At 41.3% G+C, this 19,459-nt stretch overlaps 1 protein-coding gene across 1 annotated transcript in view; it reads right to left on the bottom strand.

The window, feature by feature from the left end:
* The window catches only part of KPNA6 (karyopherin subunit alpha 6), a 40,765-nt gene that overhangs the window by 8,067 nt on the left and 13,239 nt on the right, over positions 1-19,459 (bottom strand). The window contains exons 2-9 of the mRNA XM_028511224.2: positions 7,465-7,598; positions 5,719-5,811; positions 5,213-5,312; positions 4,238-4,332; positions 3,411-3,542; positions 1,513-1,601; positions 565-664; positions 92-255 (exon numbers count right to left, since the gene is read on the bottom strand). Coding sequence (XP_028367025.1) covers positions 92-255; positions 565-664; positions 1,513-1,601; positions 3,411-3,542; positions 4,238-4,332; positions 5,213-5,312; positions 5,719-5,811; positions 7,465-7,598 — 907 coding nt within the window. The remainder of the gene's footprint in view (positions 1-91; positions 256-564; positions 665-1,512; positions 1,602-3,410; positions 3,543-4,237; positions 4,333-5,212; positions 5,313-5,718; positions 5,812-7,464; positions 7,599-19,459) is intronic.

Raw genomic sequence — 19,459 nt, 5'->3', positions numbered from 1 at the left:
TCACGGCTCCAGACCTGGGAACAGGGCAGCAGCTCTTTACTCTGAGCGTGGAGAGGATTAGGGAATCTGTACCCTTTCCGAGACCACTCACATTAGAAGCTCTACCAATCTCCTGCAGACTCCAGAGTCTATGACTGCCTGGATCTTCTCATTGGGGCCATCGGACAAATAAGAAAGGGCCCAGCAAGCATCTGCCAGCAAGTCTGAGTCGCTGCTGAAGAGAAGGCGAGACAGCACAGGCAAACAAGGGGATACCTGTTGGAAGCAGAGTGAGAGGGGTTCATAGCTCATCAGCTCTACTATTACTACTGACACTGCTGCCCCCGCCCTTCAAGTAATTCTGAGCCCTGGAGACCTCTACTACATTAAACCATCAGGCCTAACTTTCCACTTTATTGTCCATGCACATGAGATCACCTACTTCATTGACAATGGCCTCTTTGGAGGCCTGGATTGAAAGACTCTAAGAGGTTCTCCATGGACTTGAAAACTCCCATATACATACTCATTCATATGAAGAAACCTGCTGTCCCCCTCAGGAACCAATCAGAAGCTCTCTCTCACCTTTGCAAATTCTGGAGGTGGGTTCTTTCCTCGGCAGAGGTTCGACAGGGCCCAGACTGCATTCCGTGTCATTGTTAGTCGTGTGGACTTTGTAAGGAGTCTGAAAGAAAAAGCAAAACCAGATCCTGAGCAATGATGTCCTTGCATAGAGTTGTTGCCAATAAATCCCAGGAGCAAATCCAAGCAGGGCCCTAAGACTCAGGCAGCCTCAGTTTCTTCCTACCCGTTGAACTAAGTTAAGTGCCTATCTGGGCCAGAGGATTAGGACCAGCGCCATGGCTAGTTAAGACCATAGTTAATAAGGCAAACAGAGGGCTGGATCTTAAGAAAGCCTGCAAAGCTTTGAAGATAGGACATACTGTGCCCCTAACTATGGCCAAAAGTTCTAAACAAGAAGTACTTGTTCTCTTTGGAAATGGAAGTTGAAGGTGTATTTTCTGTGAAGGGCCCAAGAAGAGTTATAGTGGTAGCCTCTGAGACTGTGAGCTCTGAAGAACAATTCGTCCATCTATTTTGTTTAGATGTACTGTAGCTCTACTTTAATGGTAAGGGAGGGAGGGATGGGAGGATCTAGATGATCTTTCATGGGGTCTTTGACCTCTCATGGAGTGCCTCAAACAGAACTCTCCAATGTACCTATGCACAAACTCATAAACAAACCAATATACACTGTAGAGAAGGCTGGGTTTTTCAGATGGGCTAATCCTGCCTTTCTCCCTGGCTCAAAACAAGGCAGGTATGACCCACACGAAATTCCACAGTGCCCTGAAGTGAAGAAGCACGAGGTCTCCTTGGCACAGACCACTGGCACATGAGTCTTGCTCTTAAAAGATAGCTGTCTTTTACTTTGGCAATTGAAATGTACTTTTAGCATTTTTGTATTTACTTATCATCTTAAGGTAAGCTGTCCTATAGAGGCCCAGGTACAGATGATCATGAATTACTCACGTTAACAGAGGATTAAGGATGGAACAGTTCAGGACGTAATCCCGGCACACGGAGCTGTCTCCAGCTATGTTTCCCAGTGCCCAGACTGCCTGAAAAGGGGATGATGACACTGTCACCCACGGAGCCTAGTGGCTTCTTTGAGTACTTTATACTCATAACTACAGAGTGAGTACCCACCGATAATCAGGATGAAAAACATATCAAGTCTGAGACACACTAAGTTAGCTCAGATACCATCCCTGCTGACATCTTTTTGAGCACTTGCTCTATGAGGGCCTTCCTTCTGAGAGTTCCTGGATCAGTGGCAAAGAAAGACTGACCTTTGTACACAGAAATCAAACCCAGACCCCTCTATCTCCACTCCCCAGAAAAGGAGAAAGTGATTCAAAAGTTGCTTTCTGCCCTGGCTGGTGTAGCTCAGTGGACTGAGTGTAGGCCTGTGAACCATAGGGTCACTGGTTTGATTCCCAGTTGGGGCACATGCCCGGGTTGCAGGCCAGGTTCCCAGTTTAGGGCATGCCAGAGGCAACCACAGATTGATGTTTCTCTTCTTCTCTTTCTCCTTCCTTTCACCTCTCTCTAAAAATAAATAAAATCTTAAAAAAAAAAGTTGCTTTCTTGTAGTCTCATAGAATTGACCTTACTGTAATGGACCCCATTACCATGCTCCACTTCTATCCCAACAGCAAAATGCCAGTGGAAGAAATGGAAGTTGTATCTTTATCTCTGTGATCGGTAGGTACTGAGAAACAGGTACTGTGGTGTCTTTTTTCCACTACCATCTCTGATGCCAAATGTGTGGAGATTTTTCCACACCAACAACTAATTATCTGATACCAACTGCCCAATAATTCTATTAAATTCTAACTCTCCGAGTTAGAACAGATCTCACAGGTTAAAGTTCAGTTCCACAAGAGTGCCCCCACTTCAGACACTAGCTGCAATCCCCAGGTGCCACCTGTACTTCTGACCCACTGGGGGGTCTCTAAATTCAGGAGTTCCCACAATGCCCTCCTCAGGTTCAGTAATTCACTAGAGGTTCACAGAACTCAGGAAAACAACATGTACCAGTTTATTACAATGGCTACAACTCAGAAAAAGCTAAATGAAGGTGGGAAGTTGGGATGGAGGTGTAGAAAAGGCTGAAGGGGTGGGTCTGAGAGTTCCCACTACGAATCCTATGTCTTGTCTTTCTGATGACCAGCTACCTCACCCCCAATTCTGAGATTATTGAGGAGCCCCAGTCTGAGTCATCAAATTATCATGGACTCAGGTGTGTTCCAAAGGGACTCGTTATAAATAACAGAAGACACTACTATCACTCAGAAAATTCTACGGTTTTTAAGAGCTCTTTGCCAGAACTGGAAGCAAAGACCAAATATACTTTTTATTATACCACAGGTACCATCAAGAATTAAGGCAAATTTGCCCTGGCTGGTGTGGCTCAGTGGATTGAGCGCAGGCATGTGAACCAAAGGGTTACCAGTTAGATTCCCAGTCAGGGCACATGCCTGGGTTGCGCAGGCCAGATCCCCAGTGGGGGTGATGGGGGTGGTGAGAAGCAACCACACATTGCTGTTTCTCTCCCTCTTTTTTCTCCCTCCCTTCCTCCTCCTTAAAAATAAGTAAAAAATCTTAAAAAAAAAAAAAGAATTAAGCCAAATTTGAACCCTGACTAGTATGGCTCCGTGGATTAAGCACTAGCCTGCTAACCAGTCACCAGTTTGATTCCCAGTCAGGGCACATGCATGGGTTGCAGGGCCTATTCCCAGTTGGCGGTGTGAGAGGGGCAATCTATCTATATTTCTCTCCCTCTCTTTCTTCTTCCCTTCTCCCCTCTCTAAAAATAAATAAATACATAAAATCTTAAAAAAATTTAAGCCAAATTTGAGCATTACCTGTTCCTGTACATCCTCAAAGTCCGAGTTAAGCAGCTCTATAAAGATGGGGACAGCCCCTGCTTCAATGACAATTTTGGTCTGCTGAGAGGTTCCAGAGGCAATGTTCGTCAGAGCCCAGGCAGCTTCAAACTGAAAGCGAGATCAAGCCATGATTGACAGGTCATTCTAGACAGGGCCGCCATGCCTACCAGGTGGCTCACAGCAGTAAGTCTCTCGCTCCTGACTAAAAAAATCAAAACACAAGCCTTTTCCTCTCCCCCTTTAAATGGTAGGAAGAGGTACCCATAGTGACATAACAGTATGGGAAGCCAGAACTGGGCTTCAATGACCCATGACCATTCCTGCACTTAGCTATAGTACCCCTGAGTCCTGCACGAATCCCTTTTTTATTTCTCAAGCTTCACTTTTCATTTCTGAAACCAGGATTAGAGTGCGATGGAGCTCTCCAAGTCCCTTTCAGCTGCGTTTCTGTGAGTACTAAAAGACCGGCCCACCAACCACGCCTGAGAAGAGAAACCCAGAGAGGCTAGATGATTTGCCTGAGGTCACACAGGTAATGTGGAAGTTGACTAGAACCTCTGATTTATAACTGAACAATCAATTTGTAATATTCTTTTATCTTTCCTTTGAGACTATCTGGAAGAGACCTGGGCTCTCCTGTTTGAGGCCAAGACTTCTGAGGCAATAAACTGATAGCAATAGCTTCTCTTAAATGTTTCCTCCTATTACTTGTCTATTTCCTGAGAGAAATGGCTACAGAAGCATCCCACTGTAACTTCTTGAAAGGAGGGCTTTCATCTGGCACCCTCCACCCCAGGTCTCACTTGTAATGTACAATTCTCCTTCCTCTTCAGAAACTCCACAAACCGATCCACCACTCCTGGAGTGTTGATAACTTCATCTATCGGAGGGCTAGGCTCTGGAAGAGGAGAAAGGAAGGAGAGAAAAATTCAGGATAGGCTTCAGCAGATGAACTCATTGGAGTCCACCCAACATCCTTCCTATGTATACCTGGCCATCCTTATAAATAAATATTCCCAAACGCCCTTTCGGTGAGGTGGTTTTAACAACGGTAGGTCATTGTTGAACTGTATGATACAGATGGTATGCTAAAGAGTAAAGCCCATCCTAATTTAAGTATGCTCGCCTTTGGCTTACTGGACCTAAGCAAGTAAGTAATTTTACTTACCAAAGCAAGTAGGGAAGTAAGGGAGAGAAGAAGACGGCTGACGGGATGAGCAATGCTAATCTGGACATTTTCCTTCTAAAACCAGCATTCTTTTCTTGGGAGGACTGCTTCATATACTGAGGCAAGAAGTACTCTTACTACCACCTTTTTACTGAGCACGCACATTGTGCTGAGCACAGTTCCAAGTACTGAGGATATAGTAGTGAACAAAACCTAGTCTCTGCTCTCAAAGAGCTTATGTCCTAGTGAGGACAGACATTCTATTATGATAAAAGGTAGTGAGTATAATGAGGGGAAAAAAGAACAGGTAAGGCAGGGTAAGAAGCTTAAAAATGCTGACGGTGAGGGGATGGCCTGGAATTTTAAATAGGGTGCTAGGGTAGGCTTTGCTGAGAAGGTAGAATCTGATCATAGAAGTGAGGGAGCTGTCACATAGATATGTCAAGTAGAGGCTATCAGGAAGAAGGAATAGCCAGTGCAAAGGTGAAAATGTGCCTGGCTTATATAAACACCAAAGCCAGTAGGACCAGAGCAGAACAAGTGAATGGGAGTGGGCTGAGACAAGACACTAAATCATGTAGGGAGTCTCTGGGGAGGACGGGCTTTGTACCTTTGGAGAGCAGTTTCCGGAATTTCTGTGTGGTTGCTAACTGCAGGTCAGAGTCATCAGAAAAGAGCATCTCTACCATCTCTCTTGTGATCACACTCTCCTAGAACACAAAAGAGGTTCAAGGCTTTGCAAACCAACACTAGAGCCAGATACGAGCACATAATCCTGTGTGGCACCCTGCTTTGTAATGAGCTGAGGGCAAGACGACGGCCAAACGGACAGGCTCAGGAGAAGGTGTTTGTTTAGTCCATGGCTGCTTCAAGTTGGGACATTTGAAAATGATTCCTAACTTCTGAGGCAACTGACAGCTTTCCTTAAATGTTTCCTCAGGTGCCTCGATCAGAGATGAATCCTTGTTGACTCTTAAAGCTGACCAGCTACGAAAGGGCCCATGGAAGAAAGAGCTTAGCATGGCTGTCAGCGAAACGACTAAATGATGTGAAGTGCTCAATTTCTGTTCTGCAGAAGCAGGTACGTGCCAGGCCTGCGTGAAGCAAGGGCCTTACCCCAGTGGTAGAGCTCACATAAGAGTCCATGAGGAGACTGTCGAACATGGCGGCTTCTTCATTAATCATCTCCACATTTCTCCGTTTAAAAAGCTGCAAGTAAGGAGAAGAGATGGTGGTAAGACTACTCACTGAAACAAACACAAGAACAAAATCAAAGAATGACCCAATGTTAAATTATGGCATAACTGTCGAGGAGATGCTAGCATTGTTGAGAAAATGCCAAGTTTAACATACTGACATGGAAAGATGTTCAAGGGCTTTACTTTTTATTATACCTAATTTATTGTATTTTTTAAGGGACCATTTTTATTTTTATTTATTGATTTTAGAGAGAGAGGAGAAGGGAGGGAGAGAGAAAGACAAACATCAATTTACTGTTCCACTTATTTATGCATTCATTGGTTGATTCTTGTATGTACCCTGATTCTTGTATGGAACCTGCAACCTTGGTGTACTGGGATGATGCTCTAACCAACTGAGTTACCCTGCCAGGGCTAAGGGATCATTAAAATTTTTTTTTAAAACTTTAAACTTAAAAAAAAACTTATTTATTTTAGAGAGAGGGTAAGAGAAGGAGGGAGAGACAGAGAGAAAGACATCAATTTGTTGTTTTACTTATTTATGCATTTATTGGTTGATTCTTGTGTTTTGTCTTGTATGACTGGGGACTGAACCCACAACCTTGGTATATCAGGACAGTGCTCTAACCAACTTAGTTACCTAGCCATGGCTAAGGGAGCATTTTTATAAGTAAAAAAAATCTTTAAAGATTCTAATGGCCTCTGCGTAAAAGGTGAAGAGTATAAGAGACTTTGAAGGGAAGGAATAATGGTAAAGCAGGAGGGTAGGCAAAAGCAAGTTAAGTGATTGCTTGTCAGTCTGGGCTAGGCACCAATTTTATGAGTGTGTGGCAGAGCATAAATGATGAGCCATTAATATATTTTCAGGCCTAGAATGACTTACAAAGAATGGACCCAATAAACAGAAGCAAGGCAGCTGAGAATAGCTGATGAACCTCTTAAAGGGCCAGGCTTGGAGCTGGGAACCAAAGGCCAGGCTTACACTGACTATACTATAGTCACTATAGGGTAGGATGGAAGAAGGCAACAAGGGGCCAGAACTAGTAAGTTACATTGAAGACACAAATGATGTCTTAATTGTTCTAAATTATGGAAAAATAAGGGCTTGATTTTCTCTTTTTTAAAGCTTCCAACATTTCTTTACAACAAAGGAAACTATCAAACATAGCAGCTTAGCCTCTTTCCTAAAGGGAGGGTGAGAGTGCAAGGTGGAAGCCAACTGTGGCATCTAGGTCCTTTCCCTAAACAGTACACTTAAGAATAGTTGGTTAAAAGAACTTATATGTACAACCCATGGACATGAACTAAAGGGGGGATATGCAGGTGAGGGGGGTATACAGGGTGGAGGAGAATAAAGGGGGGAAATGGGAGAACTGTAATAGCATAATCAATACAATGTATTAAAAATATATATATATTCAAAGCCCTGGCTGGCGTAGCTCAGTGGATTGAGCACAGGCTTTGAACCAAAGCATCGCAGGTTCAATTCCCAGTCAGGGCACATGCCTGGGTTGCAGGCCACAGCCCCCAGGAACCGCACATTGATGTTTCTCTCTCTGTCTCTCTTTCTCCCTCCCTTCCCTCTCTAAAAATAAATAAATAAAATCTTTAAAAAATTTATTCAATAAACAAACAAACAAAAAAAGAATGTGAGTTAACCCACTTGCTGCTCCCGCTTCTGCTTCCGAAGCTGAATGCCCTCTTCCTCTCTTCTTCGCCTCATTTCCTCAGGGTTTAGGGCATTGTTCTTATAGCTCTTCATTCGATAATTGTCTTTCCCTGGGCTTGCCATGGTTTCTAGAAGAGAAGATACAAACACATTAACAAAGGCTCTTAAGACAGGATTTTTTTCCCACTGGGCTTCTGTCCCTACCCAGCCCCCCACTCAGGAAGACCACAGATTCTCAAGGAGGCCTAATAATCTCAGTAATGGCACCTGACATCTCTGACACTACCAGCACACACAGTTATCTTTAATCATAGTAAGCTGGTTAAATAAGTGTAATTATAGCAATTGATATTAAGCATAGTAGTCAAAGGTATAAGCCCTGGAGCCAGACTGCGTGGGTTCAAATTCTGGCTTTTCTACTTCTTAGCTATGCAAGCCTTCAATAAACTGCTTTAATCTCAGTGCCTCAGGATCTCATCTTTAAAACAGGGACATAATAGTTCCTACTTCACAGAGATGTTAGAAAAGCATGTGGTTAAATGCTCACATGCTATGATCACCTCCATGACAAGACAGAAAAGTTGTATGACTTTCCCAATAAACTCGAATATATTTAACCTAGACAGGTGAAATAATTAGAGTACATACAATTCAGTGGAATATGATATATCTTTTTACAATGATCCATATGCCCACCAGCCATTTTTTAACTAAAAAATTTAATCTGTAATATTTGATATATACAAAAAAAATGTTACCAAGCAAAATAATACAGTGAGTTCTGTAAGCCCACCACCAAATCTAAGAACATTATCAATATACTGAATTCAGTTGCGGATTCTTCCCCTATTTCTTCATCTCCATTCCAACTCCAGTCAAAAGAAAATGCTATCCTGAATTATCATCTTTGTATTTGTTTTTAATTACATAAGTATATTCCTAAACATAGTATCTTACTGTATTTAGTCTTCTGGGAATTTCCTCGACTCCACTGGGTTTCTAAGATTCACCCATGTTTTTCATGGAGCTGTATGTCATTCATTTTTCCTGTTATATTTTTTCACTGTATAAATATATCATAATTTAACCATTTTTATGTTGGTCTGGCTCCCCATCCTGCCCTATTTTATTCTATTACAAACTTTTTGGAACGTTGTTGAGCATTAAGTGGTATATACAAGTTTTCTGAAATTCTCTTTTCACTTGAAAGCTAAAATTGTATCATTGGCAACAAATACTGACTGACTTCATGCATTTGGAGAAAATGTGTGGCCAATACCTAAGTCTGAATGACTTAGGTAAGTCATTCAGAAAAACGAGTTTTTCTGTCAGCCATTCTTTCAAGTAAAAACTGTGTCAATTTAAAAACATGTCTAGTTTTGCAAGTTACTTATGCCCACAAGGTGATTTTCCTCCTGACACATTTTCAAGGGTTGAATTTGTGCTATTACATCAGGGACATTCTTAAATGCAACTAGCATCTTTTTTTCAGCAATGAGTGAGTGGTGGTGAAAAATAAGAATACATGGATTACTAGTACACTTCGGTGCCATTGTCTTGATTTGGGCTAAGGTACCAACAGTTTTACCCACCATTGCTTTTAAAACATCAGTACAAATGTCACATGCAGTGAAAATGGCACACAACACCTTAAATTTTTTTCCTGGCTTTACTGAGATATAATTGACACATAATAATGTGTAAGTTTAAAGTGTACAAAGTGATGATTTGATATACTTCTATATTGCAAGGTGATTACCACAATAAGGTTAGTTAACATATCCATCACCTTGAATGGTTATATTTTTAATGGTAAAATTTTAAGATCTACTCTCTTGGCAACTTTAAAGTATATAATACAGTATAACTATAGTTACCGTGCCATATCTCAGATCCCCAGAACTTACCTTTCAATGGGAAGTCTGTACCTTTGACCACCTTTGTCCATCTTCCCCACCATGCCCCTGGCGACCACTGATCTACTACTCTCTGTTTCTGTAAGTTCTGTTTTTTAGACTCCACATAAAAATGTACACCTGCCCTTGAACAACATGGGTTTGAACTGTGTGGGCCCACTAATACAGATTTTTAAAAATGAATCTGCATATTTTAAAAAATGTTAGTGGGACTGCTGGATCATATGGTAGTTTTATTTTTATTTATTTATTTTAATCCTCACCCAAAAGTATGTTTTTATTAATTTTTGAGAGAGAGAGACTGATTTGTTGTTCCACCTATTTATGCATTTATTGGTTGACTCTTGTATGTGCTCTGACCACAGACAGAACCCAGCCTTGAAGTATCAGGACAATGCTCTGACTGAGCTACAGGGCCAGGGCTTAAACAACAGACACTTAAAAAAAAAAAAAAAAAAAAAAAAAAAAAACTATTTATTTATTTTTAGAGAGAGGAAAATAGAGGGAGAAAGAGAGGGAGAGAAACATTGATTGGCTGCCTTTCGCACACCCCCAACCGGGACCTGGCCAGAAACCCAGGCATGCGCCCCTACCAGGAATCGAACTGGTGACCCCTTGGCCTGCAGGATGACTACCAGTTCACTGAGCCACACCAATCAGGGCAACAACAAATTCTTTTTAAATAAAAAAAAAAAGATATTTTATTATCTTCACCCGAGGACAATTTTTTCATTGCTTTTAGAGAGAGAGGAAAGAAGAGAGGAAGGGTGAGAGAAAAACATCAATGTGAGAGAGAAACATTGATGAGTTGCCTCTGGTATGTGCCCAGACTGGGGATCGAACCTGCAACCTTTTGGCTACGAGATGATCATCCATCCCATAATTTAGCTTCATTATGGGATGATGTTAAACTAGTGTTATTTAGCCATACTGGCCAGGGCTAAACAACAGGTTTTTTTTTTTATTTTCATAGACAGAGGGAAAGGGAGGGAGAAAGAGGGAGAGAAACATCAATATGAGGTTGCCTGTCATGCGACCCACCCCCCTCCGGGGACCTGGCCTGCAACCCAGGCATGTGCCCTTCCCAGGATTCAAACTGGCGACCCCTTGGTTCACAAGCCTGTGCTCAATCCACTGAGCCATACCAGCCAGGGCTAAATAACAGATTCTTAAACAATGAAATTGGAGAATTCACACTTTCTAATTTTGTAACTTAACTAAAAAGCTATAGTAATCAAAACAGTATGGTACTGAAATAAGGACAAGCACATAGATCAATGGAATAGAATCAAGAAACCAGAAATAATCCTGTCTGGCATAGCTCAGTGGATTGAGCGCGGGCTGTGAACCAAAGTGTCACAGGTTTGATTCCCAGTCAGGGTACATGCCTGGGTTGCAGGCCATGACCCCCAGCAACCGCACATTGATGTTTCTCTCTGTGTCTCTCTCCCTCCCTTCCCTCTCTGAAAATAAATAAAATTAAAAAATTAAAAAAAAAAAAAAAAGAAACCAGAAATAAATTCATACATCCACTGACAGCCAACTGATTTTTAACAAGGGTCTCAAGTTCATTCAATGGTGTAAGAATAGTCTCTTCAACAAATAGTGTTGGGCCAACTAGATTTCTAGATCCAAAAGAATAAAGTTGGATCCTACAATATAAAAAAATTAATCAAGGACCAACAACGTAAATATACAAGCTAAGACAATAAAACCCTGAGAACAAAAAATAGAAGTAAATTTTTGTGATCTTGGATTTGGTGAAGGATTCTTAGCCATGACATCAAAAGCATAAGCACCAAAAGACAACAAGTGAAAAGACAACTTAGAGAACGGGAAAAGTTATTTCCAAATCATTGTCTGATAAGGGTTTAACCCAGAATATGTAAAGAATTCTACAACTCAGCAACAAGAAGACAACCAACAACCTACTTTTAAAATATACAAGGGATCTGAATAGACATTTGGCCAATGTGCACATGAAAAGATACTAATCGCAATTAGTCTTAGAGAAATGCAAATCAAATCCACAATAAAATACTGCTTCGTACTTATTAGAAGGGCTGTAACGAAAACAAATTAACAATGTGACAAAGATGTGGAGAAACCAGAACCTGGTGCACTGTTACGGGAATGTAAGTTAGTGCAGCCTCTGGAGAAAACAATACGGCAATTCCTCAAAACAATTAAACACAGTTGTCATGTGACTTAGCAATTCTACTTTTTTTAAAAAAGATTTTATTTGTTTTGGCTGGTGCAGCTCAGTGGACTGAGTGTGGGCTACGAACCAAAAGGTCACTGGTTTGATTCCCAATTAGAGCACATGCCTGGGTTGCGGACCAGGTCCCCAGTCTGGGCCACAAGAGGGGTAACCACACATTGATATTTCTCTCCCACTCTTCCCCTCTCTCTAAAAATAAATAAAATAAAACCTTAAAAAATTTATTTACTTTTAGAGAGGGGAAGGGAAGAAGAAAGAGAAGGAGAGAAACATCAATGTGTGGTTGCCTATTGAGCACCTCCTACTGGGGACCTGGCCCACAACCCAGGCATGTGCCCTGACTGGGAATCGAACCAGTGACACTTTGGTTCATAGGCCAGCACTCAATCCACTGAGCCATGCCACCCAGGGCTACTCTTTGGTGTATCAAAAAGAATGGGAAACAGAGGCTCAATCAGACACTGTATGCCAATATTCAATGCAGTGTTATTCATAATAGCCAAAAGATGAGAATTACCCTTGACAAACTTTTACAAAAAACAAAAAACAAACCAGGTGTCCATCAACAGATGAATGGTTAAATAAAAGGTGGCATATACATACAATGGAATATTATTCAGCCACAAAAAGCAATGGCAGCCCGACACCTGCTACAACATAGATGAACCCTGAAGATAGTGAAATAAGCTAGACTCAAAAAGACATATATTATTTCCAGTTATATGAGGTAAGTAGTGTAGTCAAAGTCACAAAGATAGAAAGTAGATTAGAGATTAGAGTTTCTCTTTGGGGTAATGAAAAGTTTGGAGATAGACAGTGGTGGTGGTGGCACAACATTGTAGATGTAACTAATGCTATGTAATTGAACATTTCAAAATGTTTAAGATGGTAAATTTTGTTGTATTTTACCACACACACACAATTTTTAATTGTAGCATACTGCATCCAGTTAAATCTGACACAGAATCCCTGTTCTAACTATGTTTTCTTAGAGTCTGTGTTTATCATCACAGGGCCAATTATTTTAACCGTATTTTCTTATTTTCTATGTTCCTGAAGTTCTGGTATTTGACTTTGGAGCCTTACAGACCCAGGGAGAGACTGCCCCTCTCAGGTCTACTGATTCCTAAAGATAACTTGCCTAAGAGCATGTCTTTGATAGGCAACTAACCAATCAGAGCCACAGACCCCAGATGGCAATATTCCTCTGCTTTAATCACCCCACAGCCAGGCAGCAAACAACCAGAGACTGCTCTGCTCCTATATCCCAAGCCCTCTAGAACTATTCAAACTAGCTTATTCCTAAACTGCTTACTCTGCCTTGTCTTCACTTTCTCTCAGAAATCCTACACTGGTCTCCTCCTGGGGTTGCAGTGACTTCATCACACCTTACACTTTTAAAACAAACTCAGTATTTTAAAAACTGATAAAAGTGAAGCTAATTGTGTTAAGTATGAGTAGAGGAAGCCTTATCAACTAGGTTTTCCCTTTATAAACATTTCTTTTCCTCTAAATTTCTAATCTGAAAAGTTACTAAAAGTATTGCAAAGGAATAAAAGTATGTTTTATATGCACACAGAGAGGAAAAACTAACTCTAATATTGCCCTTTTCTGGAGTGGTTGGGGTGACTGTGATGAGAGTTAAAAAAACCCAAAACACTGGCCCTGACCAGGTTGGTTCAGCTCCTTAGAGTGTTATCCCATACACCAAAAAGGCAAAAAAGGTTGTGGGTTCAATTCCTAGTCAGAGCATATATACCCAGGGTGTGAGCTCTACCCCCAGCTGGGCACGTGCTGGAGGCAACAGTTCAATGTTTCTCTTAACACTGATTTTTCCCTCTCCCTCTCTCTAAAATCAATAAACGTATCCTCTGGTGAGGAGGAGGCAGGAGGGAGGAAAAAAGAAGGAAAGAAGGAAAGAGGAAAGAAGAAAGAAAGAAAGAGAGAGAGAGAGAAAGAAAGAAAGAAAAGGAAGGAAGAAAAGAAAAGGAGAGAAAGAGAAAGAAAGGAAAGAGAAAGAGAGAAAGAGAGAGAGAAAGAAAGAGAGAAAGAGAGAAAGAAAGAGAGAAAGAAAGAAAGAAAGAAAAAAGGAAGGAAGGAAGGAAGGAAGGAAGGAAGGAAGAAGGAGGAAGGGAGGGAGGAAGGATGGAAGGAAAGAAAGAAAGAAAGAAATCTCCCAGCACACACCCTCCTTGGGGCACTTAAATCTCCTTTCCAATGAAGTTCCGATGAACTTTATCCTAAACTCTAAGGGTCCTCATGAGACTTGCAACCAGGGGATCAATGGGCAGTGGCAGCTCGTCCTGAGCTAACCCCCGGAACCTATCTCCATGGCTCCCTTTTCTTTCCTTTTCCAGTGAGCTGGCAGCAGCCTGGCCTTGGCTTACTTTTTCCCCAGAATGTTTCTAGAGAGCCGAAGCAGCCCCGCCTAGGCTCTCTCCTATTGCTTCTTCTTTCCTAATCCCTTCTTTGTTTCACTGTCCCCAGCTTTAATATGTGTACTATATCTTGCTGTGTGTAATGCACATGTTTTTGCCCAAATTTTTGAGGGGAAGAAGGGTGCGCATTATATACACAGTATGATGATTACATACCACGGATATAATAATAGATAAAATCCCATGTATAATGAGCACAAAACCGTGGGCATGCATCGTACACAGCAAAATATAGCACTCTTGAAAGTAAATAAACTAATCTCCCCATATAAAATGTCTAACCACTATGCTGTATACCTGAAAGCAACATTGTGACTGTAGACTGTGATTGAAAACATTTTTCCCCCGACTGGTGTGGCTCAGTTGGTTGGGCATTGTCCCACAAAGTGAAAGGCTGCTGGTTTGATTCCTGGTCAGGGCACATGCCTGAGTTGCGGGTTGGGTCCCCAGTCAGGGCATTTAAGAGAGGAAACCAATCGATGTTTCTCTCCTCTTTCTCCCTCCCTTCCCCTCTTTCTAAAAATAAGTACATATAAGTCTTTAAAAAATTGTTTTCATTAGGAAAAAAAAGGACATCTTCTAAGGATAAGACTTGGGCTGGTTCTTCAAGTAGGAAATTAACCTTGGGGGTAGAAATGAAATGAATGTGAGGGTGAGAAAGTAGTCTGTTAAGAGAATCTGAGTGAAAGAGATGAAAATGACGTTGAGGAGAGGTGGATTCTGGAGCCTGATACTGAGGGAATGAAACTTCCGGGATGGCACCTCTGGTCATTCCAGAAAGTAGAGCTCAGCAAACCAACAGTGGCAGCTGGGTCTTTGAATGTGCAAGTCTCCATACCCACTTGGCAAAGCCAAAGTGGATTTATTGTTAAAAAAAACAAACAAAACAAAAATAAAAACAAAAAAGTTCTGGAAGAATGCAGCAGCCTCCCTTCGGGGTCCCTAATTACCTCTGTGCCTAGAGACTAACAGGCATAGGACGGACTCCTAAGGCCGGCACTGCTGACTGTTGCTCCCCATTACCTGACAGATGGTTTTTCATCTGTCTGAATCTGAGCCTGGGCTCTCCTTCCAGCACTGCTGACAGAGAAGCTGAGAGGAGAACCAGTTTGCGCTTCTTTAGTCACCATGGTGACAAGAAACTATCACAAATATTTGCTTATGACTTCACTGGAGAAGCCAGGCAGGGAAGGTTAGATTGGAAGGAGGAATACCTACAGAAGCACATCTGGAATCAGCAACCAAAGGGAGGCTGGACTCTTGTTTGGGGACCAGCAAGGGGGGAAAAGGCAAGGGAGCTTTTTTTTTTTTCCATCGTGTACTCCTTTAGTTACTGGAGCTAGGTCAAGAAAGCCTCAATACAAATATACCTTTTCTAGCACCTGCCTGTCTTGGGTTTTCTTAGTAAAGGAACCTTCTCAAAGTGAATAGGTCCCTGAAGTTATTCCTTCTATTTCTAGGGAATAAATGTCTAATATTGACATGCATTTTCTAAGCTTTAGAACCGTGAGACTAGTAATAATAATACAAAATAGATATGGATGCTGTTAGGCCTGAACTATGCTCCCCCTTCATATACTGAAGCCCTAATTTCTAATACCTCAAAATGTGACTGTATTTGGAGATAGGGTCTTAGTACTGGGGTAAGGCCCTAATCCAATGTGAAGGTTACGATGCAGCCCTGGCTGGTGTAGCTCAGTGGATTGAGTGCAGGCTGCGAACCAAAGGGTCACGCAGTTCAACTCCCAGTCAGGGCACATGCCTGGGTTATGGGCCAGGTCCTCAGTGGGGGCCACGTGAGAGGCAACCACGCATTGATGTTTCTGTCTCTCTTTCTCCCTCCTTTCCCCTCTGTCTAAAAATAAATAAATAAAAATCTTAAAAAAAAAAAAAAAGATTCCGATGCAGATGCATACAGAGGAAGTACATTACGTGAACTCAAAGATAGCCATCTATAAGGCAAGGAGAGAAGTCTCAGAGAAGCCAACCCTGATGACACCTTGATCTCAGACTTCTACCCTCCAGAAATGACAATATAAATTTCTGTTCTTTAAGCCACCTGATCTGTGATACTTTGTTATGATAGCCTTAGCAAATAAATACAGGCCCTACTTGATAGATGAAGACCTTGAGTCTCAGGTCACACACTAGGTGAGTAGCAAGATTACTGTAGTACTCCATTTAATCCCTAGAATGTTTATAATTTGAGATTCATCAAATTTTAAAATGCATGCTTTTTCAGAAAAAAGCATACGTGATATAGCTAGCTGTCCTGTGTATGAGATGGGAATGATAGCACGACACCTTCAAGTCACATCCTAGACATCTGCTGGCTGTAGGACATTCCAAATAAAAGTCTTATGTTCATGGCCTGGACTTAAAAAGTTACCAAGCAATCACTTGAAGGCATCTGCCCAAAGAACTTTCAAGAGCTATATTTAGGAGATGGGGAACTAGTCTTATTGTCTAGGTAATGACATGATAATCTTTCGTGACAAGGAAACTGGCCCTCCAACACTATGAAGCAGTCAGTCTTTTCCAATTACTTCCCTAGTCCTGGTGCTAAACTGAGTGGGTGCTCCTCTTTGAAGAGGGAGGCTTTCTAATAGAATGTTATTGTAGCTGCCCAGGCAGAGAATGAGCTAAGGTTTTAATTTAAATCAAGCAGATTGACTACTGGGATATGCTACAGTTAAGAAAATTTTACAATTTATCAAAAATGCATAGAGAGTTACTTAATGGCACTGGGAAGAGATTGGGAAGAGATAGAAAAGAGATACACTGTCACTTCCCAATTTAAGACCTCTTCCTTCTACAATGTTGGAAACATAATTCTTCCCAGGCTGGACTTGCTTTTTTTTCAGCTGGCTTCTGGCTTTTCACTAGGAACTCATGGCCACATGCTAGTTAATTTAAAAAGAAAGGAGTTAGATAGAGTGTAAGTCCACAGCCAGAGCAGGCTAATAAGGTTTGATAATGAGTCAAATTCTTTGTAGATATAATATGTAATCTTCACAACAATCCTGAGAATACACCTTACAGATGAGAAAAATGAGACTCAAAGGTTAAGTAACACCATGATACTAAAAAGTCAACCCTGACCTGTTTGGGCCCAAAATCCATATTCTTCTTATTTCCTAAAAACAGAAGTGACTGGTAACAGCAAATCTATCAGAATTCTAGGTTAGAAACTGCTCCATCACCAAATAAGAAACAAATCTGCACACACCCCAGAATTTCAGTTAACCACAAACTCAAATGCCTTAAAAGGTCAAGTAAAGAGGTTAATGATTTTTAACAGGGCAGTTACAATGATACAACAGGGATTGCTCTCATTCTCAATTTTTACATAGGGCCAGCCAATCAAAATTTGACAGGCACTTTGTTAAGCAGTTAAATAAATCCCAGTATCATACTTCTGTTTCCAAAAAAATGTTTTTATACACAGGATCTAATTGACCCCTATGACAACCAATCAGAAAGATTGTCAGTTAGTAGCATATCCTGTTAATAGCTAAGGAACCAGGTTCAGAGGTGCTGTGATTTGCACAAATTGTGAAGCTGGACTCCAATCTAGACCCTCTACTTCCAAAGGCCTCTTTTCATCCAGCCTCTGAGAACTACTACTTTCCATCCTCACAATACACATAAAATTCTATCCAGTTTGGGTCCTGCCCTTAGACTAGATTCTGTCCAGCTTGATCTATTTACCAGCAGTCATTTCAACCTGAGAATCACTGGCAATTAAATCTCTAATTAGTACATATGAACAGGGAGCAATTGAAAAACTGTTATGAAGATGTTTGCCTGAGACTTTCCTCCATCTCTTTCACCTAATCTATTGCCAAATCCTGTCCTGGTTTTACCTCCAAAATACAACTCTCTCACCTCTTGACCCCCACCCCATCCAAGTCACTATCATCTCTTGCCCCCTATCTCCCTTTAATCCATCAACAAACAATAAAACCAGAGCTTACTACTGCTCCCATGTAAAATAAATATCCCCAATTCATGGTCCTTTTATCTTCATTTCATTCAGCTGTGTTTTTTTTGGTTGATTCATTTGAGAGAGAGAGAGAGAAACACTGACTTGTTGTTCCACTTATTTATATGTTCATTGGTTGATTCTTGTATGTGCCCTGACCTGGGATCGAACTCACAACTTTGGCTTATCGGGATGATGCTCTATCCAACTGAGCTACCTAGCCAGGGCTCATTCAAGTCTTTACCCTTACTCATCACATGCTCCTGTTGCAGTCACCCTCTCAATATCTAGAACCCATCAAGCTGTTTCCTGCTTAAGTCTTCACCCTTCTTGCTTTCTTTCTATAGCTCTTAGAATTGCTTGACCCTTCCCTCCTAACCCAAAGAAAGCTACTTTATTTTTTGTCAGAACACCTGTTTTATTTCCTCCATTACACAATTTACAATGAATCTGTTCTCCATAGGCTGTATAAATCCTCCACAGGTTGTTGTATACCCAGCATCATAGGCTCATAAGTATTTGTTGAGTGAATCACTGTTCAAATATTTATTCAGTACTTAATGAACATCTGCACTGTCCCAGGAACAAGGCCTACCTACAAGAGCTGCTTATTAAATGTTTGCCGATAAGTGAAAAGCTGTACAAGCACAAAAAAAATCTTCATTGTGACTGGAGTGAAGAACTTCCAAAGGCAGATTTTAGAAAGATTTCTTAATAGAAAACCAGAAACCATGGGTTTCCTCCAGAATTGATATGAAAACTAAATAAAAACTCTGTTTTAAGACTACAGGGCACAGGTGCCTCAGAAAAAGACATTTAGACTGCTAAATCCAGTGACCTTGTCAGTATTCACTCTATTTTACTTTCTAATTTGTCACTGATGATCACTTTCACTTCCTGAAACGCTACCCATGATTGTGGACAGTACCACAATCTCCCAGTTCTCTTACCTTCCCAGCCATTCCTTCTCAGGTTTCACACTGTGTTCCTTTTCCAATGCCAATCTCTCAGTGTCAGTGTATATCAAAATTCTACTGTTTGTCCTCTTAGCAGGAGCAGCCCTCTCCCCAAGCAATCTCCCTTGGCTTCACCCTCCACTTTCAGATCGAGTACCAAATCCTTACAGTCACAACCTCCTACCTAAAAGTATATTTGCAAATGACCACTTGCTGTCTCTACCTCACTTTCTCCTTAAAACAGTTTCTTCTCCTATCTTCCTAGTTTGGAATTAAAGCCATTACCATTTACACAGTCCTCAAATCAGCCTAAAGTTTCACCTCCCCCAAAGACAACAGGTTTGTAAACTGATTTTTACCTGTGCCAGAGAGTCTCTCTTTAACCAAATTCTATCCGGTCTCCTTGAACCCCTTCTCAACTAGGCCTCAACTTTGGCCTATAAAAACTTGAACAAGCCCTGACCAGTGTGGCT

Source organism: Phyllostomus discolor, chromosome 5 (assembly GCF_004126475.2).
Source record: "Phyllostomus discolor isolate MPI-MPIP mPhyDis1 chromosome 5, mPhyDis1.pri.v3, whole genome shotgun sequence".
Classification (NCBI taxonomy): domain Eukaryota; kingdom Metazoa; phylum Chordata; class Mammalia; order Chiroptera; family Phyllostomidae; genus Phyllostomus; species Phyllostomus discolor.
This window is presented reverse-complemented; position numbering and strand designations above follow the sequence as displayed.